At 34.1% G+C, this 19,383-nt stretch overlaps 1 protein-coding gene across 5 annotated transcripts in view; it reads right to left on the bottom strand.

Annotated features, from left to right (window-relative positions):
* Positions 1–19,383, bottom strand: part of PEX3 (peroxisomal biogenesis factor 3) — a 36,116-nt gene that overhangs the window by 8,242 nt on the left and 8,491 nt on the right. For all 5 annotated transcript variants that reach the window (XR_007412436.1, XR_007412432.1, XR_007412434.1 and 2 more), the window contains exons 2-11: positions 19,179–19,310; positions 14,473–14,554; positions 9,654–9,697; positions 8,408–8,532; positions 8,050–8,116; positions 7,888–7,942; positions 7,178–7,346; positions 5,199–5,269; positions 2,816–2,938; positions 944–1,040 (exon numbers count right to left, since the gene is read on the bottom strand). Coding sequence is in view for 2 of the 5 variants with exons in the window: in XM_025422455.3 (XP_025278240.1) it covers positions 944–1,040; positions 2,816–2,938; positions 5,199–5,269; positions 7,178–7,346; positions 7,888–7,942; positions 8,050–8,116; positions 8,408–8,532; positions 9,654–9,697; positions 14,473–14,554; positions 19,179–19,310 (965 nt within the window). In the remaining 3 variants the exon portion in view is untranslated. The remainder of the gene's footprint in view (positions 1–943; positions 1,041–2,815; positions 2,939–5,198; positions 5,270–7,177; positions 7,347–7,887; positions 7,943–8,049; positions 8,117–8,407; positions 8,533–9,653; positions 9,698–14,472; positions 14,555–19,178; positions 19,311–19,383) is intronic.

Here is a 19,383-nt window from a genome sequence, read left to right as displayed (position 1 = left end):
AGTAATACAATCTGTAGTCTCAGTGCCTTTCACATTCCCAAGGAGAAGGTACAGGAAGATAACCTAACTTGTCTGAGACACAGGGAACTGAGAAGATGGCATCCTGACACTTAGGCCTTAGAGTCTACTCACTGTCCATTACTTCAGTAGTTTGGAATTGGGGTGTACTGCAAACAAGTTTTTACTTTTTTTTTTTTCCTTTTAAGTAGTAACACACCCTGCGTGGAGCCCAACACAAGGCTTGAATTCATTACCTTGAGATCAAGACCTGAGCTGAGATTAAGAGTTGGAGGCTTAACTGATTGAGCTACTCAGGCACCCCACAATTTTTTACTTCTAATACAAGTTTTAGTCTTTAAGCCAAGTTTGCAAGTGACTCAGGATAAAAACTATGTGGAACCAAAGTGACTATTTCAATAGCATCAGTCTTACTCAATGCATTCCAAAATGCTCTTCTAAGAGAGGATGGAGTTATAGGTAGTACTGCTTATGCAGCTTTTCATGAGCAGATTATTGGTACACTATTAATAGTCATATTTATTAATACTGAAATGCTTTACTTCTTCACAAAAATTTTTTTTGGTATCCTCAAAAATTTTGTGGAAGTGGGCCACTGGTCTCACAGCTCAATGTTATTACCAACAGTTTAATGCAAAACATTAACACGCTAAGTTCAACTGACCACTAGAATGTATATGGACTAAAACTGCAAGTCTAACTGGTGTTGGATCATAATTCAGAGAGAGGTATTCCCAACCTCATAAACTTGCTATGATACAAGCTTGCTTTCATGGGGCATCCTACCACACTCTACATGTGATTTTAAGTTTTTGGTTTCTTTGAACAAATGTCACAGGAGAGAAATATAATTTTATGTCCAACAAATAATAACCACAACCAAAGATACAATGTTTTTAATAATACCTCCAAGCTTTCTTCTTACCTGAACAAAATGACTAGGTGTTTCACTGCAAACTGAATGGATCTGTCCATTTACTATTGGAATAATCTTAGCTAATGGCAGGCTGACACTGGAAAGACTGAAAAACCATCAAAGTAATAATTATTTTCTGAAATTACCTTGTGGGAACTTAACATTTTAATTATAATGCAATATAGTCACTGAAGAATATTTACAGAAATGTATTAAGAAAATAAAAATCACATATAATTCTACCACCTAGATATGACAACTATAACTGACATAATTTCTTCCAGTAATTTTTATACATATCTGTACTTTTTTGTGCATTTTTTAAAACCAAGATTATAACTCCTCAGCAATATTTTATATTTTTATTATGTTATGAACATTTTTCCATCTTATTAAAAATTCTTCTAAAGTTTTAATCTATTTTTTAATGATTAGAAAGCTAATTCATCCTCCAGCTGTTACAATTCCCTGGAATTGGGCAAGTTTTTGCCTAATTTTCCTTAAATATTTTGCCTAATTTTCCTTAAATATTTCTTTGTTTTAACACAGAAGTACTGGGTCAAAGGGTATGAATTTTTTTTTTTTTTTTAGACTTTATTTCTCTATTTATTTGAGAGACAGAGTGTACAAGTGGAGGGAGGGACAGAGGGAGAGAATCTAAGCAGGCTCCCTGCATCGAGCAGAGCCCAAGGTGGGGCTGGTCCCAGGACTGAGATGAAATTTATTTTTGTATAACTTAAAGAACTCCTAATAACAGACTTTAAGGTAATATTTAAATTGTTTCAGAAAATAAATGTTATCACTCTAAGCATTCCAAATCCTCAATGTTAATTGCAAATTATTCTTTTTTAGACAATAAAGGGTTCCAGAGAATTGACTAATTTCTTGTCCTATGTTATTTAAAAATTAAGTTGGATATATATATATATATATATATATATACACACATACTGCATATCACTTACTGTTTCTCTTCATTTTAATGGACTAGTTTATAGTCAGTTAACATTGGTTTAGTACTTATTTTCTGAGTTTATTTATTTATTTAAAAATATTTATTTATTCATGAGAGACAGAGAGAGGCAGAGACACATGCATAGGGAGAAGCAGGCTCTGTGTAGGGAGACCAATGCGGGGTTTGATCCCAGGACCCTGGGATCACAACCTGAGCCGAAGGCAGATGCTCAACCACTTAGCCACCAGATGTCCCTACAACCACTTAGCCACCAGATGTCCCTATTTTCTGAGTTTAATATAAAAAACTACAAAACGGCTATTTAAAGAGTATAAATTCGAACAGGAGATCCAAAATATTCATGTTGAGAAAAGGATATAATAAAACAATATGATACATTTTAGTAGTATGAATGTATGACTTAGAAATAATTGTGATTAAAATTACTAATTGCACTAACTAAATACTTCCATTCCTACAGCAAGAGCTAAAAATGAATACACTATGTAGTTGTAGAAGTAGGAGATAATTCATGAAACGGAAAATTATAACAAGAATGGTTGGCTATTATAATGACCAAACTACTGAATTATGTGGGCCAATTATGATTTATAGTATTTAAATACATTTTCAGTTTTATTTTCTAAAGAATTAAAAAAAAAAGTTCCAAGAACTAGAATTTGGCTTACTGAAAGGTAGTTTTCACAACTTATTTCCATATAGTGGCAAAATTTTGGGAAGAAATAAAATTTTTAATATTGAATCCAGAAGGAGCTTCTAGAGTCATTGGTTTAAGGGAATTTAATTTGTTGATAAATGATCAAATTTATCCAGTAAGAATTTTTTATTACCTGGAACAAATAAACACATCCAAAACTCTTTTATTAGACTATTCATTAGACTCATAACATTTTTTGTCATCTTACCTACTCATGGAGTTGCTATGTTGGAGGTCCTGTTCAGTAGGTCGAAAGAACTCTGCCATATTGTCTAGCAGTCTGCTAAAACCTCGGTTTAAACATGTATTCAAAACTGTACTAAAATCTGGACTATACAAAATAAGAAGGATAAATTACTTTTTAGATTTTCAATGGAAAAGGAAATAAACTCAGTAACTATGTTGTTATCTTTGACAGCCACCAACATTTCCAGTCACAACCTACTTTTTATAGCCTGAAACACTGTAAGAATATATCAAGGAGTTAATCTTTAAAAATTAAGCATATAAAGTGAGTTATTATTTAGCATAAAACAATGAAAGTTTTCACCCATTTTGTGAGATGTTCTTATATTATTCAGCACTTTGTACAATGTGTTTTAAAAAATATCAATAACAGTATTACTTCTCTTCAGGAAACTCTTAAGAGGAATTGTTTCATAGTCACAAATATTGGTTTGCTTTATATCTCTGTCATGATACCCCAGTGAGATAGAAAATTTTATTATCATGTACAGATGAGAAACTGGATACTTAGGGATGAAGAAATTGCCCAAAGCTATGTAATTAGTAAATGAGAGAGCTAGAATTTGAACCCAGGCCTTTTTAGGTCTTTAAGTTCAAGCTCTTTTAGTTTTACCATGTGAGTATCTCACAAAAAACTTTTTTTTAAGTAGGTTCCGTGCCCAGCATGGAGGCCAATGTGGGGCCTGAACTCACAACCCTACAATTGAGAACTGAGCTGAGATCAAGAGTTAGATACTTAACTTGCTAAGCCACCAGGTGTCCCAAAATGGTTTTGATATAAAAAATAATATATATGTGCTATTAAGTTAGAAAATGCCTAACTGAACAGATTAATTTGATCTTTGACATGTAGAACTCTCAAACCAGAATAACTCATGGGAGCAGTGGGCTATGAATTTGGGAATTATTAGTATACAGTGTTTAAAGCAATGGGTAAATATGAAATTGCTTGGGACAGATGAGGATGAAGAACAAATACCTTAGAAAACTAATATTTACAAGAGAGATGGGCATAGAGGAAGCTAAGAGGAAATAATCTGAGAATGAGGAGAGAAATCAGGAGATTACATTGTCATGGAAGCCACATGAGAAAAGAATTTTAAGAAAGGCTTGATCAACCAGTGATAATTATCAAGAGAAAGGCCAAGTAAGATGAACATTATAGGTTGACTGGATTTGGGAAGGGATCACTGAGGACTTGTTCTGGAATTTCATGGAGTGATTTGGTAGAAATCCGAGTAAGAAATAATGTGGAGATGGCTATTGTAGAAAGTCAAGAGACCAGAAATTTTTTTTTTTTTTTAAGAGACCAGAACTTGATGAATTCAGATAGTAGATTCAGTAGCTGAGTTAACCTTAAAAAGTTGCTGATTTTCATCATGATCATGAAAATATCTTATAAGCAGAGGATATAATTTCCTCAGAAAACACAACTAGAGAAAAAGGTCCTAAATCATCTTTAGGATAAAAGAAACTTTGATGTTTTAACCACATAAGATAAAGTGGGTAAGACTGGTATTACTACTCAAATTCTACAATGATAAAACTACCTCTAAGAGGTTAAGTGGCTCAACTAATATTGAACAGCTAATAAACAGGAAAGCCAACCTTGAATCTAGGTCTTGTAATGCAACATCTGGTGCTTTCTCCATTTTTAACACCCTGGCTGTCTTCTGGGTGACTTAAAACAATAATTCTCAATTTAGGGAAGATGTAAAATTTTTATCAAAGTTTTTGGAATAGTATAGTCTATCCTGAGAGGATTAGTGGGGGTAGATCTCAAAACTGAGTGTCTGTGTGGGGAGGGGAGGAGTGTACACACATCAGCATATGTGTACACGTGGTATATGTGAGGATTAGTTGGAGCTGGCTACCTCTGGCTCAAAAGTACATTTCTCCTGGAGTCCTCAAGTCAGTATCAAGGGATTTCAAGTTGGTAGTCAGAACTGCTGCAGCTACAATTTCAGTTTCTGGTTTGTTTGTTTGTTTTACAGAGCTAGTTGTTAAACATTTAGTAACACACTGGGTGTATCAGGACCACCCCTGAGAGCTTTCTTCAAAATATAATTGCTAATTATCTTCTAGTCCCTTAACTAGTATTTCAGAAGCTCTAAGCTAAGGAGATGGCTTAAGGAAGGCACTGGCATCTTGAAAAAAACCCATTTCTCTCATCACCTTAATAAAAGAAGGAACAAAGATAGATAACCTACCTAAAGATGGGGGAAAAATTTAAAATGTAATTTTAACAACATACTATGTTGCATATGTTGTTTAAAAAAAGCTAAAACACAGTCATAAGTACATTCAAAATATAACACGTTTTCCATTACATGTAGTATACATACCTTTCCAACATGTCTCTAGTTTCATTAAGTAGTTTAATAGTGGTAACATCTCTAGGAGAAAGCCCACAAGCCTGTGAAATTAAAATGCCATACTTTAGGGTTTCAAATATTAGTAGAGTTTTGATGAAACTAATTGTATTAAAACCTCAAGAGTTCAGGAAATCTACAGGTCTATGTTCTATTAACAATCAAGAAATGAGTTTTTTAAACTCAAGACAACTATAAAAGTTCATATGTATAGGTAAGTACTATCTAAAACATGAATCGGAATCTTAGTTATTATAATGTTGCGATAAACAGTAATGCACACATAAAATTAGTGTTGTTTTCTTTGAGTAAATACCCAATAATAGAATTATTGGCTCATACAATATTTCTACACACACACACACACACACACACACACACACACGGAATATTACACAGCCATAAAAAATGATAAGACTGTACCATTTAAGACAACATAGATGGACATGAGGCTATTATGCTAGGTGAAATAAGTCAGACTAAAACAAAAGTACCATAAGATTTCCCTCATATGTGGAACACAAAAAAATTAAACAAACAAAAAGTAGAATCAGACCTATAAATCTAGAGAACAAACTGGTGGTTGCAGGGGGAGGGCAGTGAGGGACTGGGCAAAATGGGTGACAGGGAGTGGAAGATAAAGGTTTCCAGTTATGGAATAAATAAGTCATGAGAATAAAAAGCACAGCAGGAAATACAATCAACGATATTATAATAGAGATGTAGGGGGACAGATGATAGTTGTGGTGAATACAGCATAATATAGAAGTTTGTGGAATCACTATGTTTAACATGTGAAACTAATGTAATATTGCGTGTCAACCATACTAAAAAATAATGAGTCAAAGTAAGATATTACTTTGTAAGATCCTTGTTTATTTTGCCCCTCTTGAACACATTTATAGAATATATTTACAAAGAAAAAGATAGTCCTTTGAGGTTCTAGAGGGCTGGGATTTTTCTTTCTTTTGGTAAGACATTTTGTCAAAATTTGTATGTCTTTTTTCATCAAGTCTGGGGCTCTCTATGTCCTTTCAATCTAAAGTTTCAGGGTCTAATTCATCAGGTAGGATGTGGCTGTCATTCCTTTCCTCACCTGCTCTTTTGAATCATTTTCTCTTTTAGTTCCACTATTGAATTTTAAAATTTGGAAACTGTTTTATTATTCCAGAAAGTTTTTTTTTTAATACTCTTACTGTTCAAACTCATGACCCTGAGATCAAGAGCTGCATGTTCCACTGACTGAGCTAGCCAGGTGCCCCAACATTTTTCTTATTCTTAATCAATGACTAATTTAAATCACAACTGCCTACGAAATACCACTATGCAGCAACACCATAGTTGATAACTGTTAGATTAGGCCTTTGTTTCTCAACTGTATGATCAGAATTTCATTAGTCCATTTTGATACTGTCAACATGATATATTTTAAAAAGCAGATTCTGTAATTGTGGTACTGGCTGGGTTAAAATTTATCTTTGTCTATAAATTGAAGTTCAGACTCTTTACCTTTATCTTGGCATATAAAGCTCTTCGTGATCTTGCCCCAGCTATCAGCTCTATCTTTTGCTGCTGGATCGCATATAAATATAGTTTAGCCACATGAATGGAATATGTCTCCTGAATTTCCCCAAGTATAATGTAAATATTCATTTTGTATGTGAATCATACATCACAATGTCTATCTCATAACTAATACTCAATAAAAACTTGCTGAATATCTAAAATTATGTTTCTAAGTAGTTTCTAAGCCTTGTTCACTTTTTGAATCCCTCAGATTAGTCATAATTGGTTTGTTTTCTAAATTAATGTTTTATTTAAGTCATTTGAATAAAGGCCTTTTAATCACTTACCTTTCAAGAGCCTCAGAAATCTAAATTTCAAGAGATAGTAAAAAAATTTTTTTTAAATATAGAATAGCTGGTTTGGTTAAATGGTTATGAATTAATCACCTGAACTGCTAATGGAGTTTCTTCATCTGGCATCATATAATGGCATAATAAAGATTTGGATTCATCTTTATTAATCCAAGAAGAAGACTTGTGCTGCTCAACTAGATTTCTGATTTCTTTTAGTTTTTGCTCCAAGTCCAAGAGTGACAAAGAATGTTTAAGAGAAACGCTAGAAGCAGAGAAAAAGGAATCAGGATAAATTGAAATTATACAACACATTCCATACACACTCTCTTCTTAACAGATTACTCTTTGAGAATCAGTCAAACCTAAACTGCTGACTAAAATCACTAGAGTAAATTAAGAAATCAGCCATCAGTTAAGTGTCATTATTACAGAGCCACACAAATCTTGCAGTAGATTTCACAAGAAAATTCCCACTGTAATTATAGATACTACTAGTATAAATGGAAGATAAAAGGCTCAGAGGTAGATTTTAAAGTAGGTCTTTTATCTCATGACCCAAATATTTATGGTTTGTTTGGAAGTCAATCAATAAACAATGAAACATTAAACCTTTTCCTTTAGTATCAAAAAGCTAGCACTAATGCAGAAAATGGATTTATAATCTGAGGGCTGTGTCTGTATTAGGTTACACAGAGTTTTACAAACCACCATTTGTTAAATTACCAGCTTCACCAGAACAATTTTAATTTTTCTTTTATTCACTAGAATCAGGAAGTCAGAAAAGTTTAAGCAAAATGCCTTACCTTCCTAAAATTTTCTGCACAGCTTGTTTAATGACCGTGATCAATTCTGTCAGGCCTATTCAAGGAAAAACAAATATAAAAGCCTTGTTCACTTTTTGAATCCCTCAATAATACAAATGAACAAATTAAAATTATTTTCCAGGTTACAAATAAGAATCTTACCATCTCCAAGGAGGTGCTGGATACTTGATAAATATTGCTGCTGGACATCTGGGGGAGCAAGAACTGTCTGTACAAAATAGGAATAAGGTTAAATCACCTAATATAATTGGTAAATAAATATATCTTCAGTATAACTTTTGCTATGATTTTTCAGGACCTCAAATGATTGGAAAAGTAATATTCCTGAACATTACAAAAAGTCTAGTTTCAAAATATGAAAAATAATGTTAGAAATTTACAATCACATGAAATATAAAGATATTTATTTTATAGAAATAACCAGGATAAGTGATATTCAGTTAAATTCAGTTAAATCTTAAAGAAAAGGGCAATATCTATAGTAATCTGTGAAACTTACAGTGCCATTTTTGCCAACTGCCGCATTATCCAGGTAAATATATCCACCAATTATGTTTAGCTGAACTCGCAAAAGAACCACCAGCATACAAGTACTGTATACTGCTACGATACTTCTTGTGAAACCTTCACAGAGAAAAGGAAACCATTTGGTACTATTATTATAACAAATATGTAAAATTACAAACTATCCCTATGGTTATTTTTTTCAAGATGCCTTTAAAAAGTACAGTTATAACTATTTCAAGTACAAATAATATCAATTCAAAATATCCATAGTCTATCACCTTACTATTTGTTTAATGTAAATTAGGTATGATCTCTTAATTGAAACAATAATCAGTAAAATCAATAATCAATATACTGAATAAAGGGTTATATATTATAAGCTTGGGAAGAAGAGTAAGAAAGGACTGGGAAACACTGAGATTTGCAACCACAGAACTTTGAGCTGTCCAGGGAGCTAGTTGAGAGTTAAGAGTAGAGGGCTGAACATGGAAGAACTCCAGCTTGCAATGGCAGGTAAAGGAGGCTGAACCCATTTCAGGGTTGGTGAAAGGTATAGATGGGGGGCACCCAGAGACTAGGACAGAGCATTCAAAACAAGAGAAAGTAAAGGTGCTGAATATTGCCAAGAGGTCTAGAAGGAGGAAAATATCCAGTGGATTTAGTAACAGAGAAGTTACTAGTGGTGCTTGTGAGATATGTTTGGGTAGAGACAGAAGTAAAAGCCAGGCTATAGGGTGTCAAAGAATGAGTGGGAGGGAAGAAATGGGGATGTAGAAGTCTTTGATATTATATAAGGGTGGCTGAAATACAGGGTACTATAAAGGTTTAATTTAATTTTAAATAGGCAAAGCAGGAATACTTGGTAGTATAAAGTTCTGAGACTTATGTATATACTCTGTATACACTGTCTATTCTGCTCCTCCCTGCCCCTTGTGCACTCTTTCTCTCTCTCAAAAAAAAAAAAAAAAAGCATATTGTAGATACCAGTACTTAATGGGGGCAAATGTAGTCTAGGACAAGTTTATACATCATAACAATAACAAGAGCAATAATACTACCACCACTAATATTTCCTGAATACTTTCTATAACTAGATATTGTTCAACTTGCTTTATGAGAATTATTTAATGCGGACAATAATTTTTTGAGGTAAAAAAGTCATCTACACAACAAAGAATAAAAACTTCCCTTTATAAATATTTTAAGGATGTGCTGTCATAAAGAGTAGGTAGACTTACTTATTATCTTCAGATCCTCCCATATTTCCAACTTGTTTGAGGGCCTAAAGAAGAAAATATAAAAATAGCAATCAGGTAATCTAACAGAAAACTTAGAACGTTATATCTCTAAAATTAATTATATTTTATTACAGGAAAACTACAAAAACTAAGCCCACAAAATATAGTAAAAAACAAAACAAAACAAAACAAAAAACAAAAAAACCCTTTCATTTCGGTAACCAATGATAACAATTATTTTCACGGGGTGCCTAGGTGGCTAAGCCTTTGGCTCAGGTCATGACTTTGAGGTCTTGGGATTGAGCCCTGTTAGGCTCCCTGCTCAGAGGCGAGTGTGCTTCTCCCTCTCCCTCTGCTCCTGTGTTTTTCTTTTTCTCTTAAGTAAATAAATAAAATTATTAAAAAGAAATACAACCATTTTAACTAGTGTATTGGTATATATCCTTCTGGTCTTTATCCTCCTTCACAGCATATGCATAATGTAAATTAAGAAAAACATTTGTTTCTTTCTCTCATTTACCATTTCACAAATAAGGAAGCATGTCAGTAATCCTTCAAAGGTAAATAATAAAGTATTTTTTGTTTTAAAGTATCATTACCAACATAACTTAAATATATATTTGGTGTTTCAGTTCACTGTAGTTACTTATTGATGTTCAAATTGCCCATCTTTGACATTGGGGGTACATTCAGGTTGGTTCCTCAATCCTTTTGACATTATCTTATTAGTTTTTAATAGATTCCTTGCTTACTGACAAGGAAAGTTGTTCTGGGTTCATCTTTTTTTTCCTTTAAGATTCATTGATTTTAGAGAGAGAGAGAGAGTACATGATGAGGGGAAGAGGAAGGAACAGGGGGAGAGGGAGAGAATTTCAAGCAGACACCCCACTGAGTGTGGGGCCCTTTGCAGATCTAGATCTCACAACCCTGAGATCACAACCTGAGCCAAACTCAAGAGTTGGACAGGGGATCCCTGGGTGGCTCAGCAGTTTGGCGCCTGCCTTCTGCCCAGGGTGTGATCCTGGAGTCCTGGGATTGAGTCCCATGTTGGGCTCCCTGCTTCTCCCTCTGCCTGTGTCTCTGCCTCTTTCTCTTTCTGTCTCCATGAATAAATAAATAAAATCTTTAAAAAAGAAAAAAAAAAGAGTTGGACACTTAACCAACTGAGCCACCAGGCACCCCTTGGGTTCATTCTGTTCAATTCTTGCTATAGATCTGAAATCCTCCTTTCTCCAAGAGTCTTGCTTCCTTGTAGCAGAAAATGGTAGTCTGTGACTGCAATCTTCAATTAAGGATTTTAATTGTTACTGGATAGGTCACTGTTTCTAAGCCCTTTTGGGAGACTACGCTAATTGTGTGTGTTCAAACCACAAAGTTTTTAACTTCATCTCCTTGATCTCATATCTGTATTTCTTTTTGCCCACACTAGCAATCTGTGAAATGACTGTAATTACTAATTTCCTTTATCCTTCCCTCTATGAACAACAGTCTCAGAATAGCAATAGCAATACTGACCAGTTTTAAGGATTTTGCACCTAGAATACTTTCTATCTTTGCAGTTCTAACACCTAACTACACATTTATGTTAATGTGATTTATTTTTCCATCTCTTTAGATCTTTCTTTGTAAACACTAATTATAGTTTTATAAATACGTAAAATATTTACATGGTTCCAAAGTCAAACTTACACAGCATAGTATATTCAAAGTCTGTTCCTATTCCTCTTTATTCTCTCTCTTCTTCATAGTTGACTATTAAAAAATTTTACTTTAACTTACCACTGTTTTGCCTTATATAAGTAAATAAGTATATATTCATATCTGCCCCCTTAGATAAATGGTAGCATACTATACACATTTTTCTTTACCTTTTATATATAGATATAGATATATAGATATATATGACTATATATCTTGGAGATCATTCCATAGAAATTACAGATAATAGCCATCTTTTTGTTTTTGTTTTTTGTTTTGTTTTAACCATGGCGTAGTGCTCCACTGTGTGAATGTACCATGTAAATGAAGTTCAGTGCTTTTCAAACCACCAACATGGAAGGACCAATTTTCTTTTTCTTTATTTCCAATCTGTCACAGACTGATACTTTCTTGTAAAATACAATAAAAATAAATTAGAAGGAAAATGAAATGAAAAACCACAAGGATATACAAACTACAAACCCATATTTATTATCATATTTGGATATAAATTTATACATATATATTTTTAAAGATTTATTTATTCATGATAGACACACACAGAGAGAGAAGCAGAGACAGGAGGAGGGAGAACAGGCCCCACGCTGGGAGCCCGACGTGGGACTTGATCCCAGGACTCCAGGATCGTGCCCTGGGCCAAAGGCAGGCGCCAAACCGCTGAGCCACCCAGGGATCCCCATAAATTTATATTTTAATAAAAAGTTGAGTTACCATTACAATTGTGGGATATTACTAGCTTCTTATCTTTCTTTGCCACTGAACTGACTCTAGAGCTTCAGTTATCCCCTTCCTAGATGACAAGAGGTTCAAGATGTCAAGATGGCATAAATCCTGCAAGATACTTAAATCCTAGAGGCCTCATTTAAACACACTTTGTAAAGGGCTCAAGCCATTCTTTATGCAAATATTTTTGAAATGGATATTTTCCCCCCCAAACTGCAAACAGAATTTTAAATCAAAAGAAAGTCAAGAAAAAAAAAAGTCAAGAAAAAATAACATTGAGATACTTAAAAAGGAAACAGTAAATAAGGAAAACTATTGCCTATCATAATAAATTCAAGAATTTAAATTTTGTGTACTAAGAAAAGAGGAATGACACCTCTTCTTGAAAGCTGTCCAGGGTTATCCATCAAAATAAATCCTTTTCCTCTTGAACCTCCCATATTTTCTGCCCACATTTTGCTTTCACTTTTTACCAGAGACTAAACACAATATGTCTCGAGTTATGATAATTTATGTCATATACTCCCTTCTTTGGGTGACAAAGTTTTAAAGGGAAAGAGATCTTAATTATCTCCAATCCTCCAAAACATAGGCAACATAGGACTTTGCAGGAAACAGTCACCAAGAAGGAAGAATGCTACTATATCTACTGTGCCTGTTATTATGTTGCTTTTAAAAAAGTGCTATTCACTTATTTCATTTGTCTTACCTCCCTAATAAGACTAAAACTTAAGACAATTAAAATCTATTTGTTCTTTACCTATTTCTTATGTACATATTTCTTTTTTTAAAAAGATTTATTTGAGAGTGAGAGTGCACGCATATGTGTGCAAGTGAGGGGAGGGACAGAGAGAGAGAGGGAGAGAAGCTGACTCCTTGCTGCCAGTGGAGACCCCATGCAGAGTTCCATCTCACCATCTTGAAATCAAGACCTGAGTCAAAATCAAGAGTCAGAGGCTTAATGACTGAGCCACCCAGATGACCCAGGTACATATTTCTTTACTCCTTACTTATGTACATACATACAGGTAGTAATTAAGCATTTATCTGACCAAGATAAGTCTGCTTATATGTTTCTTCTGCATATAATTCTATGAACTAATTTATAAACTAAACTTTGTAAAGTTTAGTGGTGAAAATGCATCATCCTCTACAAATGATAAAATTTATTGGGAAACCCCTTATTTCTAGCATTGTATTTTAATAAGATTTAAAAATTCCAAGTAAACAAATCCATTGTTATTTTGGGAGGTATTCTCTGAATACAGAAAATGCTTTTAAGGAAATTTTCTAGCTCGTTATTTAATCTGAGTAGTAAATTCCTCTCTGCGAAATAGAGATGATAATATCTGCTTCACAAAGATATTGTGAAAATCAAACAGGAGCATATATATAATATATCTAGCACTGGGCTCAGCACAGAGAGACACTCCAGAAATAGTACTTTCTTCTCCCTGGCTATTGGAAGATTATTACAAGGAAAGTGAGTATTTCAGTATGGCTACAATGATTAAAATTTATTTAATGAAACCATTTCCCTTTATCTTGTTCATTAAAATAAGAAGCCATTTTCTTCTGGAAGTCTTCTCAAATGAACACAGCATCACACTAAATTACAACACCCCAACACACACTATACTCCATATATAAGGTCCTATGTGTGAAAGTGCTTTGTGCTCAGTGAACTGTCATGGTAGTTATCATTATTTATGCTCATGTTATATTTGCACTTCATTTCATTAATAATATAAAATGTAAGTTCATATGCCTTACTTATTCAAAATATATGTGCACATGCTTTACCTCTTATACTGTACTCTTCAAGAAGCACAATATTTAACATATTTTTAAAATATCTGGTTCAGGGGATCCCTGGGTGGCTCAGCGGTTTGGCTCCTGCCTTTTGCTCAGGGTGTGATCCTGGAGTCCTGGGATCAAGTCCCGTGTCGGGCTCCCGGCATGGAACCTGCTTCTCCCTCTGCCTGTGTCTCTGCCTCTCTCTGTCTCTCTGTCTATCATGAATAAATAAATAAAATCTTTAAAAAAAATATCTGGTTCAGGAACACATTCCATGAGCACTCAATAATTAAATTTCTGAAAAAGGTCAAAGTGAATTAAGATCTATTTATATGTAAACCAGAATACACATATTGTTGACCTAAATACTTTGTGCATCAAGGTAGAGCAAAAATAAATAGATAAAACAGAATGAATTCAGGGACAGAGTCACTAAATATATTTTCTAAATGACTCTCTATATTACAAGCATCAATTAGAAAGAAAAATAAGGAAACAAAGATATTTGAACAATATTTCAATTCATTCTATAAATTTAAGTGCCCTGTATAAACAAAAAATCATGTTAACTTGCATTTACCTGTTTTTTAGCAGAGCTGTTAGGCTCTCAGAATTGAGTTGTTGCATTAAGGCCTCTCTCAATGATGGAAGCATGGACAGTACTGTAATGCAAACAGAAAATAAAAAAGTTTACAAGTGATATGACTGCCTTTCACTGAGAAATGCACATTGTTTTAGGCTATAAGACTAGGGACTAGCAAGGGTTAGGAGGGAATGTCAGGGCTAGAGTTTTCATATTATTACTATTAAGAATAGCAAAAACTGAGTTTATACTAATAAACCATTTCTCTGCTTATGCGCGTAATGTAAACAAGTACACATACAAGGAAGAATGAAAATTATTCTGAGATGTTAATAATGGTGGTCTTTGGAAATTGCCAATAATCATCTTTTTTCTCTTCTGTACTCTCCAAATTATTTTTACAATAAATTTATTTCTGAGAGTTAAATGATCAAGACAACATTTTTATCTTTATTTTTCTTATTTTATATTTCTATTTTTGGAAAAGTTTATTAAATATTACAAAGCAATAAGCACTTATTGTAACTTAGACAAAGCACATCAGGCTGGGAATTAAGAACTGCTGAGTTGTAGTTTTGGTTTTGCCAATGGTTACTGCCCCTAACTTCCAAGAATAACATAAAGATAAAATAAGCCATAGTGCTCTATAGAAAAAAGATTGTATCTAATTTATACAAGTTGCTTTATTTATGGCTACTGCATGGTATAATAAATGTTGGAGAAATGCACATACATCAATTTAAAATTAATTTCTAACACTAAATAAGTAATGATAACAAAATGAAGAAATATCAAGAGATCACAAATACCACATCCTAAAAGGGAAAACTTCAGTGTATTATTTTTATTTCTTGACTATATAAGACATATTAAAATAAAATCCATATTATTTTTTCTATACAACATTTAGCTTTTAGCTTAGTCTAGACATTTATTTCAGTGATGGACTATGCAGCTTCAGCGTATTTCCTCAAGCTGTATGATTAAAGAACCCAAGTCCATTTAGACCATTAAAAAGTCACAGCTCAGAGCCAATGTAAAAGGTAGCTTATCTCTTAATGTATTTGGTACATATACCTAGCCCAAATGTGGTATGTTAGCCCACCAAGAAAAATTAAGGCTGGAGTCCTACATTCAGGAAATGGAGTCAATAAGGAACTAGTTTAAAGATTATGTGGTAAAACAACATGATTTGAGAGGAGTCTCTTCAACAATTCTGAGAGATAACAGCTTTTTATTTTCCCCTTTGGCTATTCAACCCAAAACAAGTCAATTCTTCCCTTCCAGGCATTTTTTTTTTTTAAACACTGAAAAATAGGGATCCCTGGGTGGCGTAGCAGTTTGGCGCCTGCCTTCGGCCCAGGGCGCGATCCTGGAGACCCGGGATCGAATCCCACATCGGGCTCCCGGTGCATGGAGCCTGCTTCTCCCTCTGCCTGTGTCTCTGCCTCTCTCTCTCTCTGTGACTATCATAAATAAATAAAAGAAAAAAAATAAACACTGAAAAATATATTTCTGAATCTAGTTGAATACAGCATTTGTGTTTTCCTTTAGCTATCTGGTCTCCATAATAAACACCCCCCAGTCCAACCACAAATCACAAGACAACCCTTCACCAGCTATGAATCTGTATGACCCTGAGCAAGTTATTTAACCTCTCAGTGCCTCCGTTTTTTCTGTAAACTGAGGATAACATTGGATCTACCTTATAGAATTGTTGTAAGGATTAACTGAGATGTATAAAGCATTTACAACAGGGCTTCTTTGCCATAAGAATGCTCAGTGTCAGCCTGTTTTATTAACTTTATTTGGGCTTTTCTGACACACATTAGTTTGTATCTTCTTCTTCCTTTTTTTTTTTTGAAGACTTATTTATTTGAGAGAAAGAGAGAAAATGAGTGGGAGTGGGAGAGGGAGAGAGAGAGCCTCAAGCAGACTCCACGCTGAGCATGGAGCCTGACCTGGTTGGATCTCATTACCCTGAGGTCACGACCTGAGCTGAAACCAAGTGTTGGGTGCTTAACCAACTGCCTCTCAGGCACTCATCCAGTTTATATCTTATTAACATATGAGAGGCAGAAATGGACCTATACTCTTACTACTCCAGAGCATGATGCAACTACCTTTGATCTGAATCACAGATTATTGTAGTATAAGATTAAATTAGTATTTCTAGGGAGTCATATCGGACTATTTATAATGAGCTTATGGTCAACTAGAATTCCCAACTCTTACTTATATATCCTGCACGCAAACAAGCTTAGATAATTGTGTATCTGTACAACTGACTTTTAATGCAGAACAATTCATTTATCCTAGCCTAGCACTGTTATCTATAAATTTAATAAGTATCTCTCCTGAATCCTTAGTAAAGTCAAGAAGAAGATAAAACCACTGGGCAGAACACAGAAACATTTTATTAGATACTGTCTTTCAAGTTGGGGTCAACTTTTCGGGTGAAAAAATAACTAGCTATGTTTACCTTTTATATGTACTAAATTTTTCTAGTATATCCACTGCATCTTATTCAAAAGGATAGGAATTTAATCATATGATTTGTAACTCCATTATCAAAGCATACCAGAAAGCTAATTTGCAAAGTTTTCCAGTGAACCTATATTTGGCTCCTATAATATTTTATTTTTAATTACCTAACTGTAGCTATTTATTCAATCCAAGGGTTGTGATGGTCATGGAAATGTGCCACCAAGTCTGCTAGGAGGGGCAGGGTTAACTGGCAGCCCCAGTTGCCACCCCTCTGGATCCATTACCATGTCTGCACCACTCTCAGTCAATGAGAGTGGACTGTGGCTATATTAACACAGGTCTATTCCTGGGGGGCTTGTCTACCAGGGAACTTTGGCTCAAGGACTTCCCACTGGCCTGCCAAAACTTTCTTGAAACTGCTGTAGGTTGAGATTCCTATCTGACCTTCTTTCCTTCTCTCTTTCCAGTCACATATAAGGCCTGCACTATGGTCTAAAGGCTTTCTTTGCCTGTAGAGTCCTGCTCCCTCTCCTTTGCTTTCTGTGAGTGTTTCCCCCAATATATCTCTTGTGTATCTAATCCCATCTTAGTATCTGTTTCCCAGGGGACCTAAACTGACACAAGGGTCCATGTCAATTGAGATGTACTTTCAGACTCTAGACTACCTTTTTCTACTTTCTGAAAATTTGAGGAATAACCAGAAATGGACTGTACTTATTTTCTAAAAATTAATTAAAATGTCCTTGGTAGCATCACTTCACTGAATGCTGAATATCAACTTAAAGAATTATGTCATTTTTTTTTTAAAGTAGTCTCCACACCGAGTACAGAGGCCAATACAGGGCTTGCACTCATGACCCTGACATCAAGACCTAAGCTAATATCAAGAGTCAGATGCTTACCTAACTGAGGCACTCAGGCGCCCCAAGAATTATGTAATTTTAAAGTTATCACTTACTGAGTATTTATTATGCATCAAACACTTTATATGCATTATCTCCCAACATTCTACAAAACATTTATGAAGTGGGTTTTATGATGATCATTTTATAGAAGAGAGAATTGAGACTTAGATTTGCCCAAAGATATAGGGATATTACATGGAAAACCCAAGAACTGAGCTGTATTTTAAAAAAAAATTATTTTATTTAAATTCAATTAATTAACATTTGGTATATTATTAATTTTAGAGATAGAGTTCAGTGATTCATCAGTTGCACATAACACCCAGTGCTCATTATATCATGTGTCCTCTTTAATGTGTTTTATCTGAATTATCATTACATTTAGTATTTATGGTTACTATTTGCTTTATAGAATGAAGTACTATTATACTAAAAATAAAGTCTTTTAAACTCAGAAAAAAATTCTGCTTTCAAAAGTAAAGAGAACTTACCTTTACAAACTTTCTAAATTACCTGTTCTTGAAAGAAGTGTTGGAGAAAAGATTAAACTTTAAACAATAACAAAGAAAAATAGGTTTGACATGGATTTGAGAACTAATTCTTTAAGGGGTTATGCCAGTTGTAACGCCTGTTCTCTTCAAATATGGGCAGTTGGTTTTTTTATGGCATTCTCTCAGTAGGTTTCTAGCTCTGGAGGTTAAATTATTATCACTAATTTATGTTGATTAGTGTATACTACTGTACTGTGGTAAATGTAACACACTTAAGAATTTTTACTGGAGATACAAGGCCTAATGAAATCAGGCCTATCCTTGCAGCCTTATTTCCTACTACTTCCATTGCTCATTCCACTCTAGCTACATACCCTTTTGCTATCTCTTGAAAGTGTAAAGCTTGTTCCCATGGAAGGCATTTTGCATGGCTCCCTCCATTGAATCATTTGGTTCTTTTCGATTGTCACCTCCTCAAAGAGGCCTGACTCTCCTGATTACCATTTCTTAAAGAACATCCCCACTGCTCACACAGCTTTATTCTCCTTATAGCAACCATCACTGCCTGAAGTTATTTATATGTTATTTGTTACTCTCACTAGCATATAAGTTCTAAAGGTCAGAAATTTGTTTTAATTGTTCACCTTCTGTTTCCCTGGCACTGGGTACCCCATGTATTTGCTAAATGAATAAATAAAATGAATGAACAAGTATTTACCATTGACTTATACTGATTTTAAAGTTTGGTCCTAGAGGTATGTAACTTAATATAAATCATCAAGTAACTTTATACATGTATAAATATTTCTCTTTGCCTTACCTGTCATGTTGCAAGTCCTCTGGTTACTTTCAAAATGATACTGTCGTCTTGCTTGAGCAATGTACTCTGCAGCTTCTCTTTCTTGAATTTCTCTGATTTTCTTCTGTCCATATTTTCCCAGGATATACACTCCTAAAATTATTTTTTAAAATAAGTATATTAATCTAGTTAATTAGAATATTAAAAATTCCAAACCGTATTTTTA

Source organism: Canis lupus, chromosome 1 (genome assembly GCF_003254725.2).
Source record: "Canis lupus dingo isolate Sandy chromosome 1, ASM325472v2, whole genome shotgun sequence".
Taxonomy (NCBI): Eukaryota; Metazoa; Chordata; class Mammalia; order Carnivora; family Canidae; genus Canis; species Canis lupus.
The sequence above is the reverse complement of the archived record's forward strand: the minus strand, read 5'-3'. Positions and strand labels throughout refer to the sequence as shown.